The sequence below is a fragment of the Amborella trichopoda genome, chromosome 8, assembly GCF_054954075.1.
Source record: "Amborella trichopoda isolate Santa Cruz 75 chromosome 8, AtrichopodaSantaCruz75HAP2 v2.0, whole genome shotgun sequence".
Lineage (NCBI taxonomy): Eukaryota > Viridiplantae > Streptophyta > Magnoliopsida > Amborellales > Amborellaceae > Amborella > Amborella trichopoda.
This window is the reverse complement of record NC_142343.1, coordinates 12478358-12497348: the sequence shown is the minus strand read 5'-3', so window position 1 is coordinate 12497348 and position 18991 is coordinate 12478358. Positions and strand designations below refer to the sequence as shown.

The window sequence follows — 18991 nt, the reverse complement described above, 5'->3', positions numbered from 1 at the left end:
AGTTAGTGTCTTGGAACTTTATTTATGAACTGGCATTATCCTTTAGTTAAAATTTCAATTTTACCCCTTATGGAGATGACTAAAATACCTTTTGTTTTGTAGTAATATTTACAAAATTACCCCACAAAAGTAACATTTTTTAAAAAATAGATTACAAAATTAATAAATCCACCCTTCACAACTCTGTCTATCTTGAACCTTTGTAATTTGAAGGGTTGTGAAGTTTAGAATATATATATATATATATATCAAGTGAGATTTTATTTCTAAGATCTTTTTAGGTTCTTCTGTTTTCTGATTAAGCTCAAACAAGAGTAACCCCAATCTATAGAGAGCTTTTCTTTTTGTTGTTTCTTGTTTTTATTTTTGGTTATGCGCAAAGAAGAAAATCCCCATATTCACAGAGTTTATTTTTTATTTATGTTTTATTTTTTTAGTTTGACGCATAAATTTTAATGTGGGTTTTTTGTTTATTAAGAAGCATCAAGAGTTTGATTAATTTGATTATGTATCCATTATGTAATTTTTTTTAGAATTTACTTCTTTGATTAATTGATCATTGTTGCTATTGTTGATGATGTTGTTTTTTTCGTGTTCCATTGAACTAATTTTTATTTGGTTCTATGAGTTAATATCACAAGTGTTTTTTATTCTTTTTCTTTTTTATTTATTGATGAAAGTACGATTTCATATATAAAAATGGGTTCTATTTTATTGTTATTTTGCATAAACTCATTAATCAACCCAATGAATACAAAAACCAAATAGCATAAACCCCCATGAATTATGTAAGGATTTTAGATTCACGAGTATTGAGAATCAATAAGTAAATTGAATGGGTTTTGACAATATGCGTGTTTGCTAGACAAAAATTGGATGCACAAATTGAACAATCAACAAACACACTGACGCTTATTATAGCTCAAACTTATAGAGAGTCTAGTACCAAATGGTGGTGATATGTAGGAAGGAGGATGTCTTAACTATTGAACATATTGGTTGGGAGCCTCGATCTCGTCTAGTCATGAGACCGCGCAAGGACCCAGGTTCGGGTCCTGCTCGAGATCTCTCTCTCGGGAACCATGGTGCGTGTGATGCACATGCAGACAGGTGCTAACTAACAAGAGAGGATTGTGTGGTGTGAGGTGGGACTTACATAACGGTGGGCCCGTGACACACTCGGGCGTTTAGCGGGTGCCCTCTTAGATCAAGACGAAAAGCCCCCTAGTTTGAGACTAGTTCAGCTTTAGTCCCCCTTTGTTTGCACTTTGCGACTCACGAACACATACACATAAGGTTGTCAGACAAGTGGGTCAGAAGACTCTGACTTGTCATTAGAGATATTCATAACGGTGGGATGATACGAGACTATTTGCCAATTTGACTGTCTTTCGACTCCATCTTGTCAAATGTCCTCATATAGGCATGCGAACAAAATAAACAAAGTGAATAAATATAGTCATATGTCGTGGGTGAGATGATGATAGAGGAGATAGTGTGGGGTTTGAGAAAATAAATAAAAAGGAGGAATTTCATAAGAGATGGGAAAGAGAGAAAAAGGAGGAGAGGGAGCAAGAGAGAGAGGCCGAGAGGGAGAGGTGGGCAAGAGAGAGAGGAGAGAAAGAAAGAGAAGAGAGAGAAGAAAGAAGAAGAGAAGGAGAGAGAAGAGAATGGACCGGCAGCTTGACCGCCAGTCGGTCTTAGAGAGAGCAAAAATAGAGAGATAAGGAGAGTGAAGGAAGAGAGGGGAATAGAGAAAAAGAGAAGGAAAAGAGACAAAAGAAGGGACCGACGGCTTCGGTCTTCAATAAAGGGAGAGAGATAGGGAGAGAAGAAAAAGAGAGAAGAGGAAGAGAAGAAGAGGAGAGATAGAAAGAGAGAGAAAGATAAGAAGAGTAGGAGAGATGAAGAGATGAGAGAGAATGAGAGAGGAGCGAGGGAGAAGAAAAGAGAGAGAAAGAGAAGAAGGGAAGGGAGATAATGAGAGAGAAGAGAGGGAGGAGAAGAGAAGAGAGAGAAGGAGAGAGAAAGAGAGGGGAGAGAAGGGACTAGAGGCTTAGCCGCTGGTTGGTTTTAGAGGAAGACAGAGCAAAGAAAGACAGAGAAGAGAGGGGAGAGTAGGGACCGACGACTTAACCATCGATCGGTCTTAGAGAGAGGAAGAGAGATAGAGAGAAGAGAGAGAGATAAAGAGAGAAGAAAGAGAGAGAAAAAGAAGAGAAGATGAGGAGAAGGAGAGAGAAGAGAGAAAAAGATGGTAGGTCGACAGCTTAACTGTCGGCCCGATTTGTTGTGAGAGAGAGAAGGAGAAAAAGATAGAAGGAGAAAGATAGAGAGGAGAGAGAAAAGGGAGAAGAAAAGAGGAGAAAGGGAGAGAGAAGAGAGAAGGAGAAATAAGAAAGAGAATAAGGGAGAGGAAGAGGGGACTAGGATTTAGAGAGAGAATAGAGAAGAGAGACGAGAGAAAAAAAGGAGAAGAAGAAATAGAGAAGAGAGAGAAAGGAGGTCGGCCGACAACTTAGCCACCGGCTCTGTTAGCCAAAAGAGAGTGAGACAGAGTAAGAGAGATGAGAGAAGAAGAGAGGAGAAAGAGAGAGGAAAAAAGAGAAAAAGATAGAGGAGAGAGAAATGAAGGAGAAGGAGAGAGAGAGAAAGGACGTGGGCCGACAACTAACCTGATTAGCCATGAGAGAGTGAGAGAGAGTAAGAGAGAGGAGAGAAGAAGAGAGGAAAAAGAGATAGAAGAGAAAGAGAGAAAGGAAAAAGAGAGACTAGAGAGAAATGAAGGAGAAGGAGAGAAGGGAAAAGAAACAAAGGGAGAGACGTAGCTCGGCCCGGCCGGGTTGATCGTGAGGGAGGGAGCGAAAGAGAGAGAAGAGAAGAGAGAGAAAGAAAGAGAAAGAGAAAGGGGAAGAAGAAAGAAGAATGAAGAGAAGAAAGAGAAAGAGAGAAATAAGAAAGAGAAAGAGAGAGAAGAAGGAAAGAAGATAGAGAAAGGAAAGAGGAGAGAGAATAGAGGGGACCGACGGCCTAGCCGACGATCCGACTAATCAGTGAGAAAGAGAGAGGAAGAGAGAAAGATAAGGAAAAGAGATAAGAGAAGGGATCGACACTTTGGTCTTAAAGAGAGGGAGACAGATAGAAAGAGAAGAAAGAGAGAGAAAAAGAAGGAAAAGAGAGAAGAGAAGGGACTGACAACTTCGGTATTAAAGAGAGGGAGGAAGATAAAGAGAGAAGAAAGATAGAAAAAGATAATAGGAGAAGAGATAAGAAGAAGAGAAGAAGAGAAGAGATAAAGAGAGAGAGGAATGAGAGAAAGAGAAGAGAAGGAGAGAAGAAGAGACGAGAGAGAAGGAGAGAGAAGCAAGGGGGAAGAAGATAAGAGAGAGAAAGAGAAGAAGGGAAGAGAGAGGAGAGATGAGAGAGAGGAGAAGAGAAGGAGAGAGAAGGGAGAGAAAGAGAGAAAAGAGAGGGGAGATAAGGGACCGGAGGCTTAGTTGTCGGTCGGTTTTATAGGAAGAGAGGAAGGGAGAGACACGAAAGAGAGAGAAGAGAGAGGAGAGAAGGGACGATGGCTTAGTGACTAGTCGATCTTAGAGAGAAGGAGAGAGATAGAGAGAGAAGAAAGAGAAGAGAAGAAGAGGAGGAGAAGAAGAGAATGAGAGAAGGAAAGAGAAACGAAGAAGGAGAGAAAGAAGGGAGGTGGTCATCGACCCGGTTAGCCATGAGAGAGTGAGAGAGAGTAAGAGAGATGAGAGAATAAGAGAGGAAAAAGAGAGAAAGTAGAAAGAGAGAGGAGAGAGAAATAAAGGAGAAGGAGAGAAGGGAAAAGGAGAGAGAAGGGAGAGGAAAGAGAGGAGGGCCGATGGCCCGATTGACCATGAGGGAGGAAGAGAAAGAGAGAGAGAGAAAAGAGAAGAGAGAGAAAGAGGGAGAAGAAAGAGAGAAAGAAGAGAGAGAAGCAAAGAGAGAAAGGGAGAGAAGAAAGAAAGAAGAGAGAAGAGAGGGAATCGACGGCCTAGCCGTCGGTCTTACTAATCCACAAGAAAGAGAGAGAGAGAAAGAGGAGAGAGAAGGAAGACAGGTGACCCGACTGCTTGCCCGATTGACCGAGAGGGAGGGAGAGAAAGAAAGATAAAAAATAAAGAAAGAAAGAGAAAAATAAGGAGAAAAAGAGAGAGAAAGAAGAGAGAGAAGGAAAAGACGAGAGAGAAAGAGAGAGAAGATGAGCGGTCTAGCCACCGGTCCAACTAATCCGTGAGAAAGAGATAGAAAGAGAAAAAGGAGGGAGAAGGAAGCGAGAGAAGGGAGAGAAAAGAGGAGAGGAGAGGCCACCGGAGGCTTAGCCACCAGACCGGTTGACCATGATGGAGGAGAAAAAGAGAGAGAGAAAGAACGAGAGAAGAGGGAGAAGAAAGAGAGAGAGAAATAGGGAGAAGAAAGAGAGAAAGAAGAGCGATAAAGAAAGAGAGAAAGGGAGAGAAGAGAAAGGGGTCTAGAGGCTTAGCCGCCAGTCAGCCTTGAAGGGAGAGAGAAGAAAGAGAAGGATCCAGCAGCTTTGCCGTCGGTTGGTTTTAAGGGGAGAGAAGAAGAGAGAAAGAGAAGAAAGAGAAAGAAAAGAGGGGGAGAAAGAGAAAGATAGAGATGAAGAGAGAGAGAGAAAGAAGAAAGAAAGAAAGAGATAAAGAGAAGAGAAGAAGAGATAAGAGGAGGAGAAGAAGAGAAGAGAGAGGAGGAGAGAGAATAGAGGAAGAAGAAGAGAAGAGAGAGAAAGAGGGGACTGGTGGCTTAGCCACCGGTCGACCTTGAAGGGGGAGAGAGAGAGAGAAGGGTAGATAGAGAAAGAAGGAAAGAGAAGAGGGGTTACCTAGTGAGCTTCTTAGACCGAATCGGCGACCAGGTCGGAAGTAGGAAGTTCCAAGTGAGAAGTGGGAAGTTCTAGGGGTACTCGCATATGGAGAAATTTTTCTCTCCTCTCTTGGAGTGAAAGGGGGTAGTGGAAAAATATTGCCGAACCAAGAGAAAAATCAATTCAAGTCTTAAGCCTGGGGAACAAATCTCATTAATTTCTCCTCCTTTAGAGTTAGGGTTACAAATGCTTATATAGCACTCCCTTAGAAACAAGGGTGAATGCTCAAAACTAACTAAAATTGCTAAAAAAATACATTTTTATAAATTAAATTTGAATCCCGTTTTTTGGGCAAAATGACTATTTTGTCCATACCCACAATCTCAAAAATGGCAAGATGGTCCCCAAAAAGGGGCCATAGGCTATGGTGGTCATCTGGGGCCCGTTTTGGGTCTTTCCAGCAACCTTTTGACGAAAAGAATTTCACAAAAGTGATAGCCTTGGCGAGGCAATCGTTTTGACAAATCTTTTGATCCTCAAATCGAAGTATCGAGCTCTCGACGAAATCCGTCAAAACATGGGGATTTTGCGATCTTAGATCTCATATCTTGTCCATTTCTTGGTGTTTTGAATTGATCTTTCTATCGTAGAACTACGGGGAAGTCGTCACGTTCGTTTTGTGACAAGAATGGCTCGATTAGTGGCTGGACCGCCATTTTTTGAATTGGGGAAATTGACCAGAATATGAATTCCGATCGTCGGAAAATACCCTTTCTTGCAACCTTGAAATACAGCCTTTTTGGTCACTTATCATGTATGATGTTTACTTTGGATCGAAGCCCTCAATGTCAAGGTCACAACGGCCCTATTTTCAAGTCAATCCGAGGTCGTAGCTTCGTGATATGAATGTTTGATTGAAATGATCTTCTCTTTGCAAAATCTGTAAAGTATGAGTTTTCTTAAGCGGCTTCTCTCTAAGATTTCTTCCGTTTTGGGTCGCGTCATTGATCGTGCCATACATCAAAATGTGTGCAACGACGAGACGAAGAACCTCCTAAAATTTGAGCTCAATCCAAAGAAGTTGTGACCTTTCAAAGGTGATCCCGAAATCATATTACACAGTTTCCATAAATAGAAACTGGTTCAACGAGGGGTTACCAGAATAGTGCGCAACCTACCTTTTTGGGTAAATTGGCTACAAGATGGTCCAGAAGTGTTCGAATTAGTTGAAATTTGGTATATGGGGGTTTTTGAACTTTTTGAATCCAATAAAAGTGGGTTGGTGTTCATCTAAAGCTTCGGTGATAGGGTTGTAGTTATAATGTGAATTTTCAGCATGATAGAGGCTGATTCTGAAAATTGGTTTTCTCTCTTATCCACCTTAATGTCATCGAATTGTGATGAAAATTGGCGGGTGTCATTAGGTAGTCAAGTGCAACCTCTGCATGCTTTTTGGGGTCCACTTATTGCCTTTCAAAAATTCGCTCCGGATCAGGTTTTATTTTAATAGTGCTTTTGTGGTCCGCAGGCATTTTGGCACCCACAGGCCTAAGTCATGATTGGCTTCCTCCTTATTCCCATCGGGGATATAAATATTGAAAAATACCATAAAACACATATACATAGCCAAAAATTTTGTATAAACTGGTATTACTAACTATTTATGAAGTGAATTTCTGCAATATGGATCACCATCATATTCCATTGGGAAAGTTTCACAAATGAGTGTTTTTCAATGGATTTCTACCATTGGCAAAGGTTGAATATGGATCACCATCATATTCCATTGTGGCATGTTGACTTCTCATAAGCAATTTAGTTCTTCATATTCTGTATTCATGTCTCTTTCTTGTTCCTTATACTCTTGGGGTCTAACATGGTTTTCCTTGCTAGTGGGTCATTAGAAACCTGAACTTATCTTGATTATACTTTTTGTGGAACACAGTCAATGGATCATCTTTATTTTTCTTGCTGGTGGGTCATTAGAAACCTGAATTTATCTTGCTCTTACTTACCTATAGATTAGCTCTATCGTGAATGGGTTTTGGTATGTTAATGTCTTCTAGTGTACTAAGAATGGATGTTAGTATGTTCAGTGAATGGATATTGGTATGTTTATTGAATGGATGTTGATGAGTTGCAAATATTTTTGTGTTTGCTTATCCATAAAACAATTATTTTATGGTTATCCATAAAAAAAAATTGGATCACCATGGTATTGGTATGCTTACTGAATGGACGTTGATATTCAAGTGTATGTTTAATTATTGCTGATCATATAGGAATGAGTTCCGATAATGCTGAAAGAAATTACCAATGGACAACACCACAAGAAGAATCACTTCTAGAAATCATAGCCGAATATGCAAGAAAGGGTATGAGAGCAAATGGGTAGTTTGTTAGAGAAGCGTGGGAATTAGTAATACACCACATGTGTCAACAATATGGACCAGGGTTTCAACGACTAAGGATAAAAAATAGGTTGAAGACTTTAAATACCAAGTATTCTAAAATCAATAGACTGCTTTTAGAATATGGATTTGGTTAGAATAAGGATAGGAGGATGGTCACTGCGACATGGCCTATATGGGAGGAATATGATGGGGTACATTCTAAATCTATAATAGTTTCCTTTTCTAACAATTAGTTGGTAATGTAGGTATTTATGCTCATTGTGCATTGTTGTTGTTCATAATGACACTAGTGGGTATTAAAGTATCAGAGCAAGAGCTTCCTACCCATGAACAACATGGACCTAGTGTCGGGGGACAGGATTGCACAATGAAATAGAAGTCAGACAGTATTATATAGTAGTCAGAGCGAGTCTTAGAATGCGCGGGTGATGAGAATGATGCTGATGAATTGAATTCGATGCATGAAGAGGAAGAGACAGGGGAGGACGAGCTAGGAGAGGAGGAAGCATCTGCTTCTACTGGCCAGAATGCAAGGAGTGTCTTCAGCTCTAAAAGGAAGAGGAATGAAGGTCATTCTTCAATAGCAAGGGGGTCCCTCTCAAAGGCAAGTGGCCATTTCAGTCGGTCATGAATTGGCTGCTTTTGTTGGCTCACTATCATCTTCAATGCATCGGATGTTGGGTCATTCAGTCCTCTTCCAGATACGATGCATGGAAGTGGTGGCTTATGTTTATAAGGATGAGTGCATAGATCCACTTTTCTATATCAAGGTTGTAGACTTGTTTGCATATCCTATGAAAGCTCGAATTTTTCTATCCATCGATCCACAGTATCATAAATTATGGCTCCGAACACATGTTCCCCAAGATTAGTTTCATAGGTTGCTTGGTTTTAAAACTCTAACTCTTGAATCCCTGTCATATTAGGGAGGGAACTTTAAAATGTCTTTAACAACTTTTGTGTGGAAGATGGTTGGTTTATATTTTCCTCTTAAATTTGGTAGATTATATGGATGCCTGAAACTTTCTCTTTTTTTGTGGTTAATATGGATGTTTATGTGGTTCATTTTTTGTAGTTAATGTGGATGTTTATGTTATTCATTTTTTGTGGTTAATGTGGATATTTATGTGATTCATTTTGTATGATTAATGTGGATGTTTATGTGATTCAATTTTTGTGGTTAATGTGAATGTTTATGTGATTCATTTTTTATAATTAATGTAGATGTTATGTGATTTATTTTTTGTGGTTAATGTGGATGTTTATGCAATTCATTTTTTGTGGTTAATGTGGATGTTTATGTGATTTATTTTTTTATAGTTATTATAGATAATTGATTTTATAATTATTCTATCAGTGAATAATTATGTAGATGAACTTTTGGATATTATGTGCTCGACTTGTAATGCACTTATGGATTTGAATGCAAGATAGACTTTCAATATGGATTCTTCTGATAAACTATATTATGTTGCATGTGTAGCTGCCTTGAGTTGTATTCAGTATTACTACCAGTTCATGATACCAAGGAATCTAGTTCCCACTAATTATTTCACAGGTACTGCATTTGTTTGGTACTTGCTTGAGTCCCATGAGATCATATGTTTCAATTTGTTGTGGATGGATACAAATGCCTCCTAAACTTGTGTGGAATTTTAAAAGAATGTGATCTACTTTGTAATTCACGGTACATAATGGTAGAGGAACAAGTTACTATATTCATATACACAATTACACATAATGAGCGTAATAGAGTGATGCATATTCAATTTCAGCATTCTGGACAGACTATTAGATATTACTTTAACAAAGTCCTAAATGCAATATTGAGACCAGCCCCATATTTTATCGTCCCTGCCTCAAGTGAAACACACGACGCAATTAGAAAGAAGAAGACATTCTTCCCATTTTTCAAAGTGAACATTGACTTTTAGTATTTAAAAAATGATGATGGTATTTTTTACATTTTCTTACAAGTGAATGTCTTCTTTTTGGGATTGTGTTGGAGTGCTTGATGGGACCCACATTCCTGCTTGGGTTCCCATTTCCCTACAAAAACGATACCATAATCAAAAGGGGGAGATATCTCATAATGTTTTGGCTACAGTTAACTTTGACATGTGTTTCACATATGTACTAGTAGGTTGGGAAGGTTCGGTAGCAGACTCTAGAATTCTACATTATGAAATTGAGAGGGATAGGCACCTCAAGGTAATACTATTTAGTATTCATTACTACAAGTTATGAATGATAGACACTGATATGTTATCCATATTTGGTATAGGAAAGTATTATCTTGTGGATGCGAGTTACCCCACTACACGTGGATTCCTTACCCCATATTGTGGGGCAAGGTACCACCCTAGTAAGACCTAGAGAAGAAGAAATCCAAAGACGTCACAAGAGCTATATAATCATCGGCATGCATAATTAAGGAATGTCATGGAGCTCACATTAGGAATTTGAAAAGCAAGATTTCCCATCTTAAACTCCCAAGTTCAATACCCAATTACAACACAGGACAAGATTGTAAAATGCCACCTATATTTTGCACAACTACATCAGATTGAGGAGAGCACAAGGCTCTTTGGCCGAAATATCTTTTGAGTGTCGAGTTCTTAGGCAAGTGAGATTAGATATTGAGATGCACGCAAGACAGGAAGAAGAAAGCGAAAATGAAGAGGATGAAACAAGGGAAGAAATTGAGCAGTTGAATTCCCAAAGTAGAGCTGATCATAACTTTGGGGTACAATTGAGGGATGAAATTGCCGCGTAAATGTGGGCTGCATATCGAAGATGTCGCAATCATTAATGAATTAATAAATGTTGGTGTGCTATAAGTTTGTCTTCTCTCTCTCTCTCTCTCTCACACACACACATATGTCTTTCATAAGACCTTCGTGGTGAACTTTTGATGTCGTTATGTACTCATCTTTTTGGTATACTTGTGTGGTTGAAACTTGAATTTTTTCTTTGATATCGTTATGTACTCATCTTTTCTGTTTTATTGAGGGTAGTTCTTAAATTACATAGATGTGAGATTAAATTTCAATATTGACCATGCATTGTAAGAAATGCATTAGATAAGTAATAGCAAAAAAAATTTATTCATAAATATACATTACTCGTACCAAATCATGGAAATACATAATGAATGGTTAAAACAGGCAGTTTTATATTTTCCCAGCAACAACATTACCAAACAAGAGAAAATAGTAGTATTATAGTTTATCAAACAGGGTTTCCAACTTTCATGCTACCAATTTTCACTTTCTCCCAAAATATAGGGAAGTTAGCAGCAAGGGAGAATCCCATAAAAATTTATCAAACATACCCTTATTTCATAAAAAAGTCAATTTTCTGTATTGTTGAAATTTTTCCTTACATGAAGTCCGCTAGTAACCCATAGAATTTGTCATTCAGATTTTTCTCATTTTTCTTTTTTCTATTTTTTTTCTATGTAGGTTTTATATGTAGGAGTTGTAAACATCTTGTCATAGATTCATATTTTTTTATTTGATATAAAACATCTATGTTCATGGTTACTTTAATAGCAATTTATTTATATGTTGATATTAACAATAGTATGATCAATTATTTGTTTGAACATTGTTATAAAATAAATTATCCTATATACTTAGAATCATAAGAGCCTTCTCGAGACTAGCTGGGTTCCCAACAACCCCTTATTGGAATAGGGTGTGTAGGCCAATGCATGCTCCTCAAATAATAAAAAAAGAAAAAGTAAGAAATGCTTTTTCAACATTTTTTTTGGCTTTTTTCAACCTATAATCATCTCGAACTTGCCGAACCTAAGTAGTATGGCTCAAATGATCATCATCAGTGATTTAAATATCATATCGGTGACCTGAATCTGACATTGGTAAAAGTGGTCCGGATATGTGGATCGGCGGTCCAGATCATCATTTTACTATATGGAAAAAATAGTGAACTGGCGAAAAAGCTCATGCAAAAATAGTGAGCTGGCCAAGAACCAATTTGGATAGGTGAATTGGTGTTATTACTATAGCAAAACGGTGTTTTAATGTAGTAAAATGTCATTTTATTGTAGCAAATCGCTAGTTCTCTTCCAAACCTATAGACCCAAACGATTTTCTCATATATTAACAGAATCGGCACAGGGTGGCCTATTCCTGCGTCAAATTGAGTTATTCCGTGCCGACCTGCCATTTTTTAAACCACTGATCATGATGATGAATCCATCTCAAAGTCCCATTTTGTGGTGTGTCCAAATCAACAGCTCTTAGCTCTAAAAAATCATTCTTTTGATCAATAGTTGTACTTGGATGAAATTTTCCATAAAAAGGCTCGTTATATTTTAGCCCTAAAACTCATTCCTCATTGCTTGCAATCTCTCTCTCATTTCTCAACCAAATCATATGCAATTTGAGGTATTTTAGCCCTCAAAACCTTATAACATTGGATCAAAAAAAAAGAAAAAAAGAAATTGGGAGTCCAAATTTCAGTATTTTCTTTTAACTCGAAATTGAGAATCTACAATTTCTCTCTCTCATTGTTTCACCAAATTCATTCAAATTTGTCCGAAACTATCATATCATATCATATTAATCTATAAAAGCCAAAAAAAATTTTGAATCTAAACAAAAATTCGAAGATCGGTTTTTAGCTTCTTTCTATCCTTTTTTTCCCCAAAGTGTTTTCTATTTTATATATTTGGTTTTGACTATTTGATATTATACTTTTCTTTATTTTTTATATTTCTCTATTTCACCTTTTTTTTTTTTTCGTTTATAGTTAAATATTGGCTGAATCCCAAGCCAAATAAGCGACTCGGCCGGTTTGACGAGACAGGTTGGTGCTGGTTCAACCCCATAGGGACGAATTTACAATTATTTTTTTTGGGTAGTTCAGCAGTAGGAACTAAACTTGAAATATAGTGATGCTAACATCAAATGTTAACATCAAATGTTAACCAATCAACCCAAAGCCCAATTCTGACATTGGTGTAAATTAGTTTAAAGAAAAGTATACAATAAGAAATTATCTCTGCTACTTACAAAATAGACAATATTGGCTGTGATGATTTGAAAATCACCCCCGACCATTAAAATTAACATCATGTGGAGCTCAAAGTCAATAAAAATATATATTTCTTGAAATTTGTAACCTATTCTTGGATTTCACATATGTTGATAATAGATGATTATCACGTTGGTTTTATAAATTGGTAGTTTTTTTGTTTGCTAAATTGGTTGTATTACATGATGTTATTTAGTTTGGGGCTATAAACTACGATACAGACACCAACAATGAAACTATGCATGATAACATAGGAAGATGAGATACAGTCCCCTAAAACCTAAGGAGCTTGGATTATCAGATCAACCCACATTGGTTGGCTTTGTTTAACTACGATATTTAGAGTTGTTTGGGAAGTTTGTAAAAAATTTTCTTTTTCTTTATCAAAATTAAAAAATAGTTTCTATATTTTATATTTTATGCTCATCTCACCTCTTTTAAGAAAAGAGTGTGTTGTGTTTGGATTTTATTTATTTTTTTCATATCGGGGGAGTAAATTTAAGTTTTCGGCACCCACACTTCGGATGCATTAATATAAAATAAAGTAAAATAATCAAAATACCACTTAGTTTTAGGGTTATTCTGGTTATTTTATTTATTTCCAAATTATTTGTGTTATAGTTTTTACAATTGGGTGATGGTGAGAAGTATGGATACCCAAGTTGGAGCTTAATGTAGTCTGTAGAAAATATATTACAAAAATATGGCTTCTCAAAAGTTGTACTTGATTATGAAAATAATAGATAGGGGAGTATTTCAATTCGGATACTAAAATCAGATTTGTTCATAACTTTGCCGAGTTTTCTTTTTAGCAATAGCAAATTCCGTTTGCGTTATGCCTGCAGATTTTAATCCATTAGTTGTGTATATCATCCTCTTTTGACCAGTTCTATAAAAGAACGAAAAAGTAACAAACAAATTCACTTCCAAGAAGAAGAGTAACAAAGAAATTCTTATTTCTTAAATTGTAAAAATTACAAAAATTTACATTATTGCAGGCACACGTTAGCAATTATCAGAGAGAAAAAAGAAGGAACTGGATTAACCCTCCTTTCTCGCTACAAAAAACCCAGTAATAAAAACATGAAAAGATAAAAAATGCATAAGTTAAAATTTTGGGAACAGTCGAAAAGGAAGCATTGCTGATGGGATCTAGCAACTTGGAAGATCGGATGTGCAAATGGGATCTAACATCTCGGAAGATCAGATGGAGGCGGAAGAAGCTTTTGGCTTGGGAGCTTTCCATCAAGGACCAACCAAGACATCTTGAGGCCCCAGCTCGTGTGTACCTCAAGGTGGCAATGCATGAACCACACACCTATAGCATCATCATCGATACATATTAGCAAACTGACTCAAAACATAGCAACAATGCAGAGTACATAACCCATGTTACAATTAAGTTTGATATCAGTTGAAGTTAGCAATCCTACAGCTTAAATCTAATTCCTACGACCGAATTATCTAAAAACTACTAGTAGAACTAATAATGATGATGATGATGATAATAATGAGAAGTATGTCAAAGACATCCTACATGGTACACTTTCTAAGGCGTTGTCAGTTCCATGATCGCTGGTAGAGATTATGTAGACACTGATGATGAACATTCACTATAAATCAATACCTACTGAAAAGGATGGTGATACCTAGATTGTGTAATACGTTCTATGTCTATGATGCATATGGTATACTTTTTGCTACAAACTTTTCAAAATTAAGTTTTTAACTTATGAAATTTTCTTATGCTATGTAAATCTATGCCAACTTATGAAGTTTTTGAACCACCCACCATGTTACTGTGGAAGCACACGCTTCCACAGTGCCCACCATCCAATGTGCAGAGCCTTAATCACAGCTCTCCACATTATTGTATAGGTAGAATAGCCCGGCCCATCGATCGAACAATATGCGAGTGTTTTCCACCATAACTAAGATGGCATCTCCCATATGATCAGTGCCTAGGACATTTGATCCACTGTAATGCAAATTTACGTCCAAATGTTGGTTCTAATTTTTTTGTCAAATTATTCTGATGATGGTTTGGGAGATGGAGCTCAAAGAATACACACACAGATCAACAATATTACCAGGATTGTCAGCAAGGAACCGCAGTGCCACCCAACCACCACTCGGTACCCCAATGGTGTTTCTCTCCACCGGGTCTACCAAGTTGAACTTGGCAGGGTCCTTGGAGGGATCGTAATTCCCGAATCCTTGCCCCACCACGAAGAAATTGAACCCATGTAGATGCAAGGGGTGGCTTTCTGCTCCTAGGATTCCAGTATCTTGCAGCACCAGCTCAACACTCGTATTGAACTTCAGTACCTCTAACTTGGTACCAAAACTCGCCAATGTGTTATTAGGGGGAGATCCAGTATAGTTGAAGGGTATGGGCGGGTTATCAGGAAAATCCGTTGTATAAATTCCTACAGATTGGCCAAAGAAGTAAGATTGGAGCAGTGCAGTGGTAGGGAGCACAAATGACACATTGTTCACTGAGGCTGCAAACTTAGTCCCATTAGGCCCTTGACATGTTTGATTTTTGGGGCAGGGACTAGTCCCAAGTCCCACTGTGAAAAGGAACCGTTTGTCCACCCGCTGGGGAACGTTTGCAGGAAATTGGTTTGTGGCAAGACTACGGAGCCTCCTACTGAAATTGGTGGCAAATGCAGTGTCATTTAAGGGAGGAAGGGTGGGGAGGAGGAGGGGGAGCTTGGGCCTCGATGCAGAGGAGTTAACGAAAGAGGGAATATTGTAGTGGAGGAGTCCTACAGTGGTGGAGTTGTCAAATGTGCCTAGGCCTGTTACATAAGGACGGGCAGCCATGACGAAGGTGGTGCCAAAAGGCTGGGACTTCGCAGTGAGGAGGACGTTGGTGGTTTGGCCTGGAGTGATGAGGACAACTTCAGTAGTGAAGGGCTTGACATAGATAGCATCAGTCTCCACAACCGTGACCGAGTGGTTGGCAATCGAGAAGAATAGCTCATCGTTGAGTGCAGCGTTGATGAGTCGGAGGAGATATGTCTTCCCGGGCTCCACTTCTAGCCTAAATGTGTCTGCAGAGAGAAGATTGCAATTTTTTGATCAATGAGAGAGATATCATTAACAAATGAATGAATGTTGTGGTGCAGTATCAAATTTCAGTAAAATTACTATCTATTCATTATTATCACAATTCGATGTAAATGGAGCACTATGGCTTTTCAGTAGTATTCAGCTTCTCAAAAGCCACTATATTCCTGAGCATTTCTTGATTTATGTTTTCATTACCTTTAGCTGAGCAGTTGTAAAGGGGTCCTGGATGCCCATTAATGGTGTACGCATCAGAGACATTCGGTCCGCCGCCTGTCTGCAAGGCCTGGCTGATAACTGCTTCTGAATCCACATTCCACCATTCTCCGAAAATGATGGGGACCTCCTCATGGGGCTTAGCGAAGGGGTATGGGATGGCTCGCTTGGGCAGTATAACAAGGGGACCATATAATGTGGACCTGAGCCATGATACATGTGCATGCCAAAATAATGTCCCTCTCTGACCGATGATTGTGAAGTTGTAGACATAGCTCTGGCCTGTTTGTATGGGACACTGAGTTACATACGCAGGCCCGTCTGCCCATCCGCTCTGCAATTGTCTCACACCATGCCTGTACAAATGTGCAATCACACAACCATGTTCTGATGAAATGTCTAGTTTTCATGCCGAGAACCCATTTATACAACTATTCACCTATGTGTGTGATCAGGGCTACCAATGGACTGGTAAAAGCTCCAAACCTTTCAGTCTGGCCCGAATTTATGGCAGTGAAGGTCGGTCCATGTCCGGCCCAGCTCGGCCGGGGAAGTGTGTTTTGGGCTAGGCCCGACTGGCCCAACTTAAGCCCAGCCCAATTACAAGTCTCTGTTTTTTCTTTTTTTGTTTTTTTTCTAATCTCCCTTCAAACGTTTCTTGTTTGTGAGCCAGAAAAATAAAAATTCTATACAAAAATTATGCTAAAATATTTTTAAAAAAATTTAAAGGGTGTGATTTGCATAAGGTTGCAACTTTAAGCAATCCAAATAAGGTGCACCTCTAAATTTTATCATAAATATAATTTTGACATCAAAAATTCTTAGGATGGCTTGAGAATCTATTTTCATCTCTAATTGTAAAATTTTAAACCCTATAAATGGTTCAAATCAAGTAGATCTATAAACACATGAAAAACTTGAAAATGGACGGTCCAGATAATGTATTGCAAGATAAACTATTTCATAGACGCGAAATCTTTTTTTCTTTACATATTCACGTATCTCGATATCAAGATGATCAGTTAGAGGGTTTTCCAACATCCAAAGAAAATTTTATGATGGATTTTTGAGGTGCATCTTTAATTCTATATTTTAAAGTTTCAAGTTTATACAAACTTTTTCCAAATTTAAAACCCTAAAATAACATTGGAAAATGAAAAGTATTGAGGAGATGGTCCCCCCTCTAAAAATTCATTCACTCTCCATCTTTAGAGACCAGGTTTCTCACCCCACCGCCCTCTCTCTCTATAAGAACCTACTCTCTCTCTAAAAATCCATTTTTTCAAACTTTTTTCTCTCTCCAAAACCATTTTCTCTCTAGTTATCTTCTCCACAAATGCAGAGAAAGCCCGCCATTGATGTGAAAATAGTTTCCTCATGTAGTCATCAATGACCCACTCTCTCTCTCTCTGCCACCTCGTCTTGTCTCTCCCTCTTCTGTCTACCATCTATCTCTCACCACCTTCTCTCTACTATCTCTCACTCTCTCTCCATTTCTCTCTAGTGGTCTTACGTCCGTTAAAAGCCCAGGCCTGGACCGACCAAGATTGGTATTTGGCTTGAAATGAGCCCGAAAATGGCCCGAAGTTCCGGCCGGCCCAGATCATTGGTGGCCCTGCGTGTGATTGTATACAATGGATGCTTTTACTTGGAAAAGTGGGTGCTAAAACTAGCCCCAAAGAATTAACACTTCTTTTTATAACAATGCATTATTTAGATGAGCTAGTGTGCTAGCAACTTGCCCACCAAAATCATGTTGCAAAAAGTGATCCCTATTAGTACTCGAAGTATTTCATGAAAGAATTATCACTGAAATGAACAATGTTGAATTTTTATAGGGTGCGGTTTCTACAAGTATACAACCTTAAACAATCCAAATAAGTTGCACTTCCAGATTTCATCATAACATGTCATTTTGGTGGAAAAAATTCTTCGGATTATTTCAAAATCTAGTTTCATATCTCATTATAAAATTATAAATTCCATTATAAAATTATAAATTTTAAAAATAGTTAAAATCAAGTAGATTTATAGATATATAAAAATCTTGAAAATAGACCGTCTAGATAATACGTCGCAAGATAACTATTTATGAGACTCAAACTTTAGTTGGGTCCCGTACTTTTTTTTGTATAAATTACCCTTTGCTTTAGGATTATAGTCCCAACAACCCTTTTAACAACCTATGTTTTATATGTTACGTTTCTAATTATGAAAAACTCCTAACACCCTCAAAATCATTTGCACAAATGATGATGAATATGAGAGTCAATATTACGAGGAAACAAGTATTGTGATTAATAAAATGATAATGTGTTTTACCGCCTCCTAATCAATGGATTGGACCATGATACTAGTATAAGCAAGACTAGTTTGAGTAACTCGGCCAAGTCTCGAAACACTAATTTGAGTCATTTTTACCAGTGGAGAGTAACGTTGTTGGGGACATGATTGACGACTTTAACGAGGAGTCGGTCACCCTCTCGAGCCACGATCCTTGGGCCAGGCACCAGCCCGTTCACCGTTATCACTTGCTTCGTATGACACAACCGAGTCATATTCTCAAGCCGGATCTGCAACCACCAACACCCATCTCATGAATTTCACATAGAGATAGATAGATAGATATATGGAGAGAGAGCATTAGACTTATTAGCGTATGGTTCTAGAGAGAGAGTACGTTGAACTTGTAATGCCTGGTTATGCCTGCATGCTTGGATTCTGAGAGCTCAGATTTCAAAAGAATTGTGGAGAGAAGCAAAGCCATGGCAAAAGCACTAAGGAAAGAAGCCATTGCTCCTCTAACACTGAATGTCTTGAGCTCTAGCTGTTGAGAAACCCAAGTTTTGAGGGCTTTTATAGCGCGAGAGGGGTTGGCCAGATATGTTATTCTTTCTTTTTTTAGTATTCTTGTGTTCTTGTTTTGGCTTGTTAGGTACTGAAATGATCTTATTAGAATTGGTAGGAGTTTTTAGAGGGAGAAAGAAGTTGTTTAGGGTTCGTGTGGGGTGCACCTGTGTTGGTCGAGCTGAACTTTAGAGTGTCAACAAAGAAAATCCTTCTTATTTTTTATATGATTTTTCTCTTTATTTTTGTGTGGAAAGATTGCATCCAATTTTCTTCATGGAGAAAAGGCTTGTTGATCAGTTCTACATGCTCTCTCTCTCTCTCTCTCTCTCTCTCTCTCTCTCTCTCTCTCTCTCTCTCTCTCTGAACAAGTAAACTATGTTTTCTCTGGAGTACACTATACATTTACTCTCTCGGGCAAAACACTTGGGAGATTTTTCTTAATTGGAAATTTTGGTATGTAACCCATTACAACTAGATGATTATTTTCTAAAAACAAAATTTGGATTTTGAGTTCTTATACATGTAG

At 38.1% G+C, this 18991-nt stretch overlaps 1 protein-coding gene across 1 annotated transcript; it reads right to left on the bottom strand.

Annotated features, from left to right (window-relative positions):
- Positions 1-13257: 13257 nt before the first annotated feature.
- On the bottom strand, positions 13258-18452 carry LOC18435966 (laccase-17-like). Its single transcript, XM_011625754.3, has 5 exons — positions 18296-18452; positions 18037-18188; positions 15598-15971; positions 14415-15383; positions 13258-13642 (listed from the first exon to the last, which is right to left on the bottom strand). Exons 1-5 carry the CDS (start codon positions 18407-18409, stop codon positions 13512-13514), a joined length of 1740 nt encoding a protein of 579 aa, XP_011624056.3. The 5' UTR covers positions 18410-18452; the 3' UTR covers positions 13258-13511.
- Positions 18453-18991: the final 539 nt, after the last annotated feature.